The sequence below is a fragment of the Eimeria acervulina genome, genomic scaffold (assembly GCF_000499425.1).
Source record: "Eimeria acervulina Houghton genomic scaffold, Eah_scaff736, whole genome shotgun sequence".
Lineage (NCBI taxonomy): Eukaryota > Apicomplexa > Conoidasida > Eucoccidiorida > Eimeriidae > Eimeria > Eimeria acervulina.
Genome location: NW_013549628.1, coordinates 4,776 through 17,863, shown reverse-complemented (window position 1 = coordinate 17,863; position 13,088 = coordinate 4,776). Strand labels below are relative to the sequence as shown.

At 52.5% G+C, this 13,088-nt stretch overlaps 2 protein-coding genes across 2 annotated transcripts; one reads left to right on the top strand and one right to left on the bottom strand.

Annotated features, from left to right (window-relative positions):
* Positions 1 to 1,650: 1,650 nt before the first annotated feature.
* On the top strand, positions 1,651 to 6,088 carry EAH_00047750 (hypothetical protein, conserved; the record flags this gene model as incomplete). Its single annotated transcript, XM_013394554.1, has 2 exons — positions 1,651 to 3,910; positions 4,059 to 6,088. The coding sequence occupies 2 exons, from the start codon at positions 1,651 to 1,653 to the stop codon at positions 6,086 to 6,088; spliced, it is 4,290 nt and encodes a 1,429-aa protein (XP_013250008.1).
* Positions 6,089 to 6,875: 787 nt separating this feature from the next.
* Positions 6,876 to 12,398, bottom strand: EAH_00047740 (hypothetical protein, conserved; the record flags this gene model as incomplete). Its single annotated transcript, XM_013394553.1, has 5 exons — positions 6,876 to 7,460; positions 7,677 to 9,548; positions 10,680 to 10,697; positions 10,926 to 11,905; positions 12,020 to 12,398. The coding sequence occupies 5 exons, from the start codon at positions 12,396 to 12,398 to the stop codon at positions 6,876 to 6,878; spliced, it is 3,834 nt and encodes a 1,277-aa protein (XP_013250007.1).
* Between the last annotated feature and the right edge of the window lie 690 nt (positions 12,399 to 13,088).

The window sequence follows — 13,088 nt, the reverse complement described above, 5'->3', positions numbered from 1 at the left end:
TCTATATAAATATAATTGTTACTGTCTTCTTGTCTATGTATATATGCATATGCATCTCTCTGTGTGCGTGTTTGTGTGCGTGTGTGTGTGTGTGTGTGTGCGTGTGTATGTGTACGCCACATGTACTATATATATATGTATATATTAAAAATATATAATATAATCTATATGTTGTATATTATACAATATATATTACATATGTATGGATGCATGTATGCATCTATACATGTATGTGTACGTGTATTTATGCGTATTTGTTTGTGTACTTCAGTGCATATGCGGATGTACACCTGGCGTCGTGCAGCCCCAATTCAAACAATGCTGCTGCTGCTGCTGCTGGGATAGAGCTGAGGTGCAGAGCCATCGAGAGGAAGAGCGCCACAGACAGAGACAGTTACTTATCTCTTGCAAACTAGAAGGGGAATGTCTCCTCTAGAAGTTAAGGCGGATGGGCAATATTAGTATTAGAAATGAGGTCTCTTCTTCGGTTTTTCTTTCCACCATGTAATAAAAATGTTTTCCAGAGACAAACGCAGAAGAACTACTATTAGTAATGGGGGGCACCTCTACAGCTAATCTTTTTCCTTCTGTTCTTGTATATCCCTTTCTGTTCCTTTATCTTCTTCTGTTAGCCTAGAGTGACTCCAGCCTTAACATGGCCTTCTTCCTTTATCCTTTTCACTCAGTGCGCTCTCTTTTTGCATCTTTTGCTCATCTTTATGTGGGGGCATTGAGGTGTATCTACATCTAAATAATGCAGCGGCGAAGCTGATGTGTATGCACAGCCTAGAGGGCAGTAGGGAGCGAAGCATCTCTTCATAAAGCCTAATAGGAAAAATACACTTAGAATCCCTTAAACTTTAGATCAGTTAAAATATAGCTCTCGCCATTAATTCAATTTCCTGGCTTAACAGGAACAATACAAACAAAGAATGTAGAGAGTAAAGCAAAACGAGAAGAAGACGAAGAAAACATCCCATCAGTTCTTTATGTTATCCTATGTTTATTTATTTTCAAACAATTTCTCTTGAAGTTTTTTTGTTTCCTCCCTGTACAGAAAGAATATAGAAAAAAGTAAGAGGGAGAGCATCTGAGCGGCGGGGCCGCCACAGCAATGGGGGTTGTTGCATATGTTTTTTTGTTATTGTTTCTCTGCAATTAAAATTAATTAAAATTAATCTTTTATTTCCAATTTTCATCGTAAAGGACCCGAAGGCAACAGCAGCCGGCTGAAGATTGCTGCTGGTCTAGGCCCCGCCTGCCTGCAATGCAGCTCTGGGGTGTATAGGCAGCAGCAGAAAAAAGAGAAGCTTTCTCTTCGTATCCTTTTATTCACTTTAACCCAAAGTGCCCCAAACAGCCCCGTGTACATACACTGCAGGGAGAGGCCCCAGCCGCTCTCCCCAGAGGGCCCGTAAAGGGCCCCCTGCAGCACGAGAGGCCCTAGCTGAGCGCAGCCTTGCGATACCCCAGCCTGAATAACGAAAGCTGCAGATCCCCAGGGGCCCCCCTGTGCCCCTTTTTTATGAAGGAAGGGCCCCTGTTGCTGTAAGCCGCAGTAGAACGGGCGCGACTGGGGGCCCCTGCCCCCAGCCGCTCTTTCTCTTATCTGTTCACAGCGTGGGCCCCGAGAGGTCGCACCCCCTCAATATGTCTTTGCCTCCAAGTAATCCCTTTTCGGAGGCCCCGCGCAACCCAGAGGGGGCCCCCAGCAGCAGCAACCGCCAGCCGTACCCCCCCGTCTTAGGGGCCCCCGGACACCCTGGGGGGCCCCCCAGCTGCGCCCCAGCCCCTCTTCAAGGTCCAGGGGCCCTCAGTGCTGCTGCCTCAGCCTCAGGGCATCTGCAGCCCTTCATTGATACAGGCGAGAGGGTGCTGCTGCAGTGGGGTGTACCAACAGCAGCAGGTGGCGTTGCTGCTCCTGCCTGGGGCTCCAGCCCTGCACTGCAGCAGAAGCAGCAGCAAACTGAACCCTTCTTCCCCGCAGCCTCTGCCCCCAAGGACCCCGAGGCCCCATTCGGGGGCCCCCTCGTGCAGGGGCCCCTGGCAGCAAACACAGAAGGGCCCCCTGCACCTGGGGGCCCTACTGTTTTGCCTGCTGAAGGAGATCAGTGGGGGCCCCCTGTGCCTCAGCACCCTTGGGTGGGGGGGCCCCCTTCTTCTGCAGCAGCAGCAGCAGCAGCAGGAGCAGCCACTGCTGCACAACCGACGGTCCCTTCGGCGGACGTCGCTTCCCAGCAGCCACAGCAGCAGCAGCTCCCGCAGCAGCAGCTTCTCCAGCAGCAGCAGCAGCAGCAGAGCCGGCAGCAGCATGCGCTTCTGGGGGGAGAAGGTGTACACGGGGGCCCCCCTGGGGGCCCCCCCTCGGGCGTGGAGTTTGCAGCAGCAGAAGGAAAGTGGCAGGGGCGGTGGGCCCAGGGGCCCCCAACTCGCTCGCAGCCGCCAGCGTGCGTTTCTTCTTCTTTAGGGTTTGAGGGGGCCCCCCCTCTAGCTGAGGGCCCCGTCTTTAGTCAGGAGGGGCCCCTCAACCCCGCAGCAGCCCCTGCAGATTTCTTTCGCCCTCTCGCAAACGACATGCCTCCCCATACAAATAACTATGCCCCCTATCAGCTACGCCCAGAAGGGGCCCCCACCCTCCAGTTAAGACACACGGGGCCCCCTACCTTTGTGCAGCGTACAGAAGACCCAGCGTTTGCGGGGGCCCCGGAGGAGCAGCGAGCAGCAAAAGAGACAACTGACGGCCTCCACGGAGAGGGGCCTCAACCCCAGTGGGCATTAGGGCCCCCCGCGGTTTTAGGGGCCCCTGGGGCTGTCGGGGCCCCTGGGGTATTAGGGGGCCCTGGGGCTTTAGGGGCCCCCAGCTCCGGAAGGCACACTGGGGAGGCTGGGGCCGCCCCCACGCTAGACTGCGGGCCCCCACCGAATGGGCCCCTGAGGGTTGCTGCTGCAGCACAGCCGCCTCAGCAGCAGCAGCAGCAGGAGTTGCAGCACCTGTCAGAGACAGTGGGGGTGGCTGGCATGGGGGCGCTCCAGCGGAAGGGGGGCCCCTCAACTGTTAGCGAGAGGCAGCAGCAAGGAGACCCGGGGCTGTGCAGGGGCCTCAACTCAAGCAGCGGGGCCCCTGCGGGCCCCTGGGTTGGCCTGCCAGGGGTACAAAGTGTTGTAGGGGGGCCCCATCCTGTTGGGGCCCCCGTCTCGGGGCCCCCCTACATGGGGGGCCCCTCCCCACCGTTTCTGAGGGGCCCCAACAGTGTCACTGCCCCACAGCCGTTGCTGCGAGGGGCCCCGCGTTCTTCACCTTCTCCGTTGGGGCCCCCCCCTCAGGGGCCCCCGCCAGACAGCTTGCTGTCTGCTGTTGCTTCTCGACAGTACGCGCTGCTAGCAGTAAGGGCTTTTCTGCTGGCTTGTGAGGAGCCTGCGGCGCCCCCATGGAAGCAGATTGCTGCTTGGGGGCCCTGGCTGTCAGGGCAGCAGCAGGGGGCCACCCACCTGGGGCTCCAGGGGCCCCGCCGGCGGGGGGGGGCCCCCCAGCCAGCGGGCAGCGCAGTGCTCACAGAATCCGAGGAGCAGGGGGCCCCAGCAGCAGAAGAGGGGGCCCCAGGAGGGCCCCCTGAGAAGGGGCCCCAGGAGGCGCAGGAGGAGCCCAGCCCTGCTGCAGCAAACAAATCCCCAGCAGCAGATGAGGGCCCCCTCAAACCCGATCGCAAAAAGAAAAGGACAGGGGCCCCCCAAGGGGGCCCCCCATCTAAAAAGGCAACGAAGACCCAACGAGCTGCTGCAGGAGAAGGCAGTCTCGTGGCTTGCGACGGTGAGCTTCCACTGCAGCAGCAACAGCAGCAACAGGAGCAGCAGCAGCAGCATGAGCAGCAGCAACAGCAGCAGGAAGATCTGTTCTTGGGTTGTATTGACAGTCTCAGCGTCAGCGTGGCCTTGAAGTTTTTGTTTGTTTTGTCTTGTTTACACCTGGCTCATGTTCTTATTTTTGTGCTGCTTTTGCTGCTGCTTTTGCTGCTGCTGCTGCTGCTGCTGTTTGTGTTTGTGTTGCTGCTGAGATTCAGACTTATGGGGGCTTGGGGGCGAGTTGCTGCTGCCTTGCAGCTCTTCTTCATTACCTCTTTCAGCAGTGCAGCAAGCAGATTTATGCTTAGACTTGTTAACAGCTTTAGGGCGTCTGCGCCCGCAGTGGAGGGCCCGCAGCAACAGAGTTCCTTATCAGCTGCACGTTATTCGGTTGAGGCCCTCTTTGCTGCAGCCTGCAGCAGCCCCACCGAGCTCTGTCTTAGATGCCTATACAGCTGCTTTGGGGCCCCTTGTGGCTCATATTGGTGAACTGCCGTACGTACACCTCGCCCCAGGAGAAGCAGAAGAAGTTGTTGAGGAGATTCAGATCCTTAGGGGGCCCCCTGCTATTGATGCTGTGCTGCGGGCCCTAGACGCTTTGGGGCCCCCCTGGGGCCCCCAAGGCAGCCAACCTGAGGCAGACTCTGAAGCAATCGAAGCAGAGGCAATGAGGGATATGGGGGACCCCCGGCAGCAGGTGCTGTTGCAGCAGCAGCTGCAGCAGCAACAGCAACAGCAGCAACAGCAGCAAGCGCAGCGGCTCCAGCAGCAACAGCAGCAGCAACTGCTGCTGCTGCAGCAACAGCAGCAGCAGCAGGGAGAGGCTTCTCGAGGGGCGGAGGCGCCAGCAGATGGCCATAGAAGCCCTGCAGAGACAGAAGTGCTGCTAGCTTACAACCCTGATTTAAAGGTGCTGCGGCAGCTGAATTACCTTGTACATGGAACTAGGGTGTACGTACACCAGGATGTTCTAGATGCAAAGCTTGCTGAGATGGGGCTTCCTCCCTTACCTCCACCTGCTGCTGGGGGCCCCGATGGGGGCCCCTCTTCTTCTCGGGGCCCCTTATCTCGCTTTGTTATGGCGGAGGCTGGTGATAGGCACTTCGTCTGTCCCTACGGGGAGTATCTGCCTCTGAAGCCTCTGGGGGCCCCCCAGCAGGTGCTGCAGTTTTCTGTTGGCCACGTAGTGGAGCTGCTGCAGGAGGGGCGTCTGTGTTTGCTGCGGTTTACTGAGAGGGAGGCTTTAAAGCGGCGGCTTCCTTTGTTAGGGGGCCCCCAGGGGCCCCCTAACGATGCAGGTGGAGGGGTTGGGGGCCCTGGAGGTAGCGGAGGACCTTATAAACAACAGAGAGGCAGCAAACCTGCTTGCTGTCCAGCTCCTGTTGGTATAGAGAAGATATGTCGTTGTAAGTGCAACCATAGACGGCAAGAGCTGTGTATACAGCTGAAGCAAAGGCTACGGGCAGATAAGAAAGGATGTTTAGCAGCAATAAAAGAATATCTGGACCTCAACCATGTTGCTTATGCATTGCCGTCTGCTCGTACATGTCAGCTAGAAGTACTTTCTTATCTATTTGGCGTAAACCCTTGGTTATACGCAAAAAATAAACACGAGGCCCCACCCGAGGCAGAGGTGGCGGTGATAGTACGGCGCTATAAAGAGTTGGTGAATACAAAGGAGTACGAGCAGACCTTTAAAGCCTGGATTGAAGAACAAGCACGAGAAAAATCGCTGCAACAGGAGATAACTGCAGACATTACAGCAATTGGCCTTAACTTAAAGGACCCAGAAGGTGGTGGATGTCTTGCTGCAGCTGTACATACACCTCAACAAGACCCTAGAGTACAAGCCAGCATAGCTCAGCTCGTTCCTAATACCCCTATTTGTGTTCGTTTTAAAGCACTCTTGGGGCTTCCATCGGGTAATGAACAGCACCTTAGAGGCGTTGTACGCCGCATTCAAACACTGCCGAGGGGCCGAGCTATTAGCCTCTCTATAAACAACAGAAAAGAAGAGTTCGTGTTGCTTCCTGAAGAGCTTCAAACCCTTGTAGCACATGATGATCTTAGGCTTGTACGCATGCGCTCCCGCCAGTGGTTCGCCTATGAGGCCCACGCTGCGGGGGGCCCCTCAGCAGCAGGGTCTACTGGGGGGCCCCCAGGGGCTGGGGGGGGCCCCCCATCAGACACCAACTGGGGACCCTCTACACAGGAAGACAGCTGGAAGGGAGGAGACACGCAGCCTTAAATAGGGGGCCCCTGTCTCCTTTTTGCAGTTTCCTCGGCTCGCAGTGTATGAGTGTATGTATGCATGCATGCATGCATACAACACAACGATGAGGGCCCCTCTCTGCAGCTAGTTCGCCACGAACGACCCAGGCAACCCTAGCTAGCAAGCCAGCTAGCTAGCTAGCTATCTGGCTAGCTGGCTAGCTAGCTAGCCATAGGGATGCAAATGCGTTTCGCCTACAGACCGGCAATCGCATCAACTTAAGCCGTATTTAAATTTTGAGACTCTGCCTCCTCTAGCTGGCTAGCTAGACAGCAAGCTGCTGCTGCCTGCACGGTGTAAGCTAGTTACGCCCCCCCACCTTCCCCCCTTTCCGTAGCTAGCTGGCTAGCTGCGTAGCTGGCTAGCTAGCTACGCAGCAATCTCCCACCCGAGGTAGGACCCACTAGCTAGCTTGGAGTCTTTTCACAAGTTCTCTCCCTTTTAGTTGGCTAGCTAGAGTAAATAAGGTTATTATTGGGTGCTTCTCTAAGCCTAACTAGGGCTGGCCAGCTAGCTAGCTAGCTAGTTGGCTAACTAGCCAGCTAGCTAGCTCCGCGCCTTTGAGCCGGCTGGTTCGTACGTTGTACTATTCAGCAAGGAAATTGTCTTGCGAGTTATATCCCGTCTTGAAGGGGGCTCTGTTGGTGGTGGTTAGCTAGCTAGCCAACTAGCTAGCCACCATCAACAGAGCCCCCTAGCTAGCTAGCTACCCAAGTAGTGGGATGAGCTAGCTAGCTAGCTAGCCAGCAGTCCTCCTGCGTGGCTAGCTGTCTACCCCAGCTAGCCAGCTAGCGACGTGTGTGAAGGAGACGCAAGCTAGAGCCCAGGCTTGCTGCAGCAGCCCTAGCAGCAGGGCAGCAGCAGCTAACAGGTCCCCAGTAACAGCAACAAAGGCACATAAAGCAGTAAACAGCAGCAGCACAAAGGCAGCTAGCCTCTCTGCTCGCGGCGAAGTGACACCTGGGAAAATTTTGACCCGAGGTCCAGAGGGGCCCCCCCCTACACCTTCGTTTCTCTGCATGCGCTGGGGGCCCCCCTTTAACTTCAGTCGAGCCAGAGCTACAAAGCGCAGCCCCGTCGAACCCCATGAGTAACACACCTTCTTTGCACCTGTAACAACTCCTGCTGCTGCTGCTGCTGCTGCTGTTGCTGCTGCTGCTGCTGCAGATGCTGTTTTTGCTGCTCTTGTTGCTGCTGCTGGCGCAGTTGCGCCAACTGCATCACCTGCCGACGACGGTTCAGAACCAGCAGCAGCAGCAGCAGCATCTGCTGCCGCTTGGTCAGTAGCAGATGCAGCATCTGGAGCAGCAGAAGAGGAAGAACCTTTCTTCTCGCTCTCTTGTCCCTCCTGAGGGCAGCACACAACAGCAACAGCAGCAGCAACAGCAGCAGCAGCAACCCCACAGTATGTGTGCCGACACTTCTTCAAAGCCTCACCAAGGCAGCAGCAGCAGCCAGCAGCAGCACCAAATAAGCTACATGGAAGCAGCAAATTTGCTGCTAGCTGCTGCAGCTGCCTTTGCTTCTGTACCCTCTCTCTCCCTAGGGGCCCCCTCTAACTCACCAGTGCAGCAGCGGCCCCCGCAGAGGGGGGGCCCCCCTGAGCGTCAAAAGACTCTGCAGCAAAACGATTGCGGCTCGTCATCTTCCTCCTCCTCTGCCTAGAAAAAGGAGCTGAAGCAGCAGCAGCAGCAGCTGCTGCTGCTGCTGCTGCTTCTGCTGTGGCCTCTTCTGTTGCTACTTCTGCTGCTGTTGTTGCTTCTGCTGCTTTTGTTACTTGTTCTTCTTCCGCTGCTTCTGCTGTTGTTGCTGCTTCTGCTGCTGCCCCTGTTACAGTTTTTACTGTCCCCGAGCCTTGCGCTGTCTCCTTGTCTGCAGCAGCAGCTTTCTCGTTGCTGCTGCTGCTCCCTGCAGCACTTTCTTGCTGCTGATTGTCGCTCAGCAGAAAGGAGACAAGGGGACGGGGCCCTGAAGCACCAATGGCCTTAGACCGGGTCCTTCTCCTGAGGCCTCCTGCTGCTGCTGGAGGCGCTGCTGCTGCAGCAGCAGTAGCAGCGCTGTCTTCCTCCACAGCACCAGAACCGCTTCCTGCAGCAGCACGAGCAGCGTCTGCTTCAGCAGCAGCAGTAGCAGCGCCGTCGCTCGGAGATTCCCGCGGCTCGCCTGCTTCTCCCTCCTGCTGCTGCTGCTGCTGCAGCAAACTGACAGCAGCATCTGCTGCTGCTGCTGCTGCTGCCCCTTGTGGGTTGCTGCTGCTGCAACCCCGCTGAGGCCTCCCCACTACCGCCCCTCTCTTGCGGCTGCGTTGGAAGACCACTGCTCCCGCTGCTGCTGGGCTCTGCTGCTGCTGCTGCTCCTTTTGCTGCTGCTGCTGCTGCTGTTGCTGTTGCTGGTGTTCCTCTACCGCGCTGCTGCTGGGGGCCCTTCCCGTTGAGGAAGAAGCAGTGTCTCCTGGGCCCTCTGTCTCTGCTGCACTGAGACTACCTGCTGCAGCAGCCTCTTTCTCCACTTGGTCTTCGCCGTCTTCTGCTTCTGCTGTCCCTGTTCCTGCTGCTGCTGCTGCTGCTGCTGCCTCATCTGCTGCTTCTCGCGCCTGCAATGCGCTGCGGGCCCAGAGGGAGGCGACAGCCTGAGGTGAAACGGCGTGTGTCTCTGGATAGGTTTCTGTAGCAGTGTCTTCGAGAGCAGCATCAGTTGCTGCTGCAGTTGTTGCTGCTGTTGCTGCAGCAGCTGCTGCAGCAGAGTAGGTGGTAAGCAGCGGAGAAGAAGCACCGCGAGAAAGCCCGAAAGATTCTTCTGTCTCCTTCCAAGAGATCCGGTCTGCTGCTATGCTAGTGTCTCTTCTCTGCAGCGCAGCAAATGCGTGGTTGCTGCTGGGGCTGATGCTGCCTTTACGAAGCAGCGCTGCTGCTGGTACTGCTGCTGATGAACGTTCTGCTGCAGCAGAAAAGGGGTCTGCATCCCCGAAGCCATTGCTGCTGCTGCTGCTGCTGCTGTCTGAATGTCGCTGCAGCAGCTGAGCAACGTCGCTGTCAGGCGCTCTTCTAGCAAACTCCTCTAACCATTGCTGCAGCTGTCTCTGCATCTCTCTAGTTTTTGCTGCACCAGCTCCAGCAACAGCACCTGCTACAGCGGCATGTTTAAATAGAGGCCCCCACTCGGTGCTGCTGCGGAGAGAGTCCTGCTGCAGCAGCAAACCGCCTTGTATCTCATGTGGAGGCGCTTGCTGCTGTTCTTCTTTGCTGCAGGTGTCTCCCATATGATGCTGCAGCGAATGATGATGATGATGATGATGATGCTGCTGCTGCTGCTGCTGCGCATTGTGCGTCAGCTCCGAAGCAAAAGAAGCATATATAAAGGTAACAGAGGGTAAGAAGAAGTTAAGAAAGAGACCCGAACATAGACCGAAAAGAGAAGCTATATGTCTAAACAAAGGCTGACAGCATAACAGCCAGTATAATAACCACGGAATTGTTGAGGCTGTACGAAATGCAGATCTTTTGTCCAAACATATCGCCATGTTCAATAAGTCGTACCTGCACATACACCCCAATTTTAATAATATATATATATATATACATATATATATATATATATATATATATTACTATATCAATGCAGCATATTACATACACTCTTTTACTTTATTTACGCATATTTATTTCTATCAAAACAAAAATAATACTAATATATTATAACATTCTGTATTCTAATTAATAAAATATATGTATGCACATATATTTATACATACATATATATATATATATAAGAAATATATATTATATATTTACTGGAGCTAATTAAATAATTTAGATGTATTATCATTATATGCGTTCATTTGCATGAAACAATACAATATACATATATATATATATATATATATATATACATATATATATAATTATATATGTGCATATATATATACATATATACATATATATATATTTAAATATATAATTATTTATATTCACTGGATATATTTAAATACAACCAGTATACACACACACATATATATATATATATATATGTTTAGAATCTTTATACATTAATCTGCATATAAAAATGAGTATAAACATGACTAGATATACATACAAATACATAAATAAATAAATATATATATATATATATATACATATATATATATATATATATTATCCTTATATGCGTATACGAATATAAAGCCATATCTTTTTATAAATAAATAAATGTATATATATATATAACAAACATAAACAATAATATATACATATATGAATAAATCTATATCTAAACAAACAAACAAGCAAATTAAATAAATAAAATAAATAAATAAATAAAAAATAAATAAATAAATAATATATATGAATTACCTCGAGCTGATTTGAGCAAGCACGATGTTAGGAAGAAGAGCAGCGACATGAAAGAGACAAATGAAGAGAGCAAAGAAAGATGAGAAGCCCTCAGCTGCTGCTGCTGCAGTATGCATGAGAGCAGCAAGTGCATTAGAAGACTCAGCAGCCCCCACAAAGGCTGAGGTGTACAGACACCCGAACAAAAGAAATAAAAAAGCAGAAAATATACTGCTCACCCATACTGTTAGACATATCTGTTAAAACAAACAAAACACACAGCAGCAACAGCAGCAGCACTAGCAGCATTAGCAGCAACAGCAACAGCACTAGCAGCAACAGCAGGCGCACTAGCAACAACAGCAACAGCAGCAGCCCCAGCAGCAACAGCAGCGGCAGTACTAGCAGCAACAGCAGCGGCAGTACTAGCAGCAACAGCAGCAGCAGCACTAGCAGCAAGAGCAGCAGCAGCAGCACAACCTTACGGGGACATTATCTTTAACTTCATTAGCCCAGGAAGGAAGAGAAGAAGAAAATCCAAAGGCATCAACCATGCAAGGAATGCCGGTGCGAGCAGCAAAGCCATCGAAGACTCGCTGCAGCAAAGGCAGCAACACCCCAGCCTCTCCCCCTCTTGCTGCTGCTGCTGCTGCTGCTGCTGCTACTGCTGCTGCTGTACCCCCTCCACCGCCAGGAGCACCTGTAAACCCTGCTGCTGCAGTGAAGGGACCCCCTACAGGAAGAATAGCTCCTGTCCCTGTTGCTGCTGCTGCTGCTGCTGCTGCTGCTGGTGGCGGTCCCGCTGCTGCTGCTGCTGCTGCTGTGTCTCCCGCTGCTATTGCTGCTGCGTCTCCTGCTGCTGAGGTGTATGAGCTGCTCCCCCACCCTGTGCCTGTCTTACCAAAGACAGCAGCAAAGCAAACATTGCATGCAGCAGCAACAACAGCAAAGAAGGAGACAAACTGCAGCGCCATCGTGTCTTCAAGATCTGAAGCAGCAAGCCTGAGGCCCGCAGCAGCTGTAAGCAAATAGCCAAGGGAGACTCCCACATAGTTAAGACAAGGCACACAATCTGCTGCTGCTGCTGCTGCTGTTGCTGTTGTTGCTGCTGCTGCTGCTGCTGGGTCAGGGCATGTAGCTGTACATACACCGGAGAAGATTTCCTCCAGCTGCTGCGGCGAAGAGACAAAAAGGAAGGGTTTAAAGTTGGGGATGAAATCCCAGTCTTCGGGTGTCCCCGCTGCTGCTGCTGCTGCTGCTGTTGCTGCTGCTGCTGGGTCTGCAGCAAAGGAGCGGGTGAGGCGCCACAGCAGCAGCACAGCTGCCCTGAGAGGCCACACAGTAAATGAAAATACGTCTCCGATATTTTTAAAGAATTGCAGCAAATTATTAATCAAAGATGTGTCTCCTCGGGGCAGCAGCGGCAGCAGCACTGTCCACCCCAATACCCGCAGCAGCAAAGCATCTATACAATATGCAATTAGCAAAGCAGCAGATGCAGATGAAAGAAACGAGTTAATATACAGCAAAGAAGCAACAAACTTAGAGACAGAATGTCGACTAGGCAAGGTGAACATACACCCCAACACACGCCAAACCCTCAGCAACAAACTCCAACACAAAATCCTCTTCACCACCTCCGGCTCTTCCTGCTGCTGCTCTTGCTGCTGCTGCTGCTGCTGCTGCTGCTGCTGCTGTTGTTGTTGTTCGTGATGCTGCTGCAGCCTATCTCCCCCTTCTTCTGTATCTTCAGGCCCTTCCACCGCTCGAGTAGTAGCAGCAGCAGCAGCATGTTCCTCCTGCTGCAGCTGTTGCTGCTGTTGCTGCTGCTGCTGTTGCTGCTGCTGCTGCTGCTGATGGTGGTGGTGATGGGGGAGCTGTAGAGTCAGAAAATATCGCAGGATTGCAGAGTACTCATATCGTTCGCTAAAATTTGTATTACCGTAAATAAATGTCATACTTTTCAGGAAAAGCAACGAGCAGACAGACGAAAATAAACAAAATAAACAAATATATAAACTTGCTCTCAGTGGTCCGGCGTCCTGGACGAAGGAAGGCATCGATAATAAACCTAAACAAATAAAAACAAATAAAAAACAAAAATATAAATAACAATTAATTCTTAAAATACTTATCAAATGCAACAGCAGCACCAGCTGCACCCCTTTCAACAGCACAAGCATTTGCACCACCACCGTCATTAGCGGCAGCAAAAGCAGCAGCAGCAGCAGCAGCAACTGCAGCACAAACCGCCACAGCAGCAGCCCAAAGGAAAACAACAGCAGCAGCAATAACAGCAGCAGCAACAACAGCAGCAGCAACACCAGTAGAACCAACAGCAACAACAGCAGCAACAGCTGCAACACCAGAAACAGCAGCACCAACAGCAACAGCACCAACAGCAACAGCAGCAGCAACAGCAACAGCAGCAGCAACAGCAAGAGCAGCAGCAGATTACCTGAGGCGATGATTTGATTGGATATAAAAACAAAAGAAGCAAAACTCCCTATGGTCTTTTTATACTTCCAGACAACTGTCTTATGTCTTCTTCTTTTTCTCTCAAATAGAGGGGGGCCCCCCCCTCTCTGCATTAATAAGCTTCTCTTTATAGACAGCAAAGCTGCTGCTCCCCTAATACTCCCACTCCC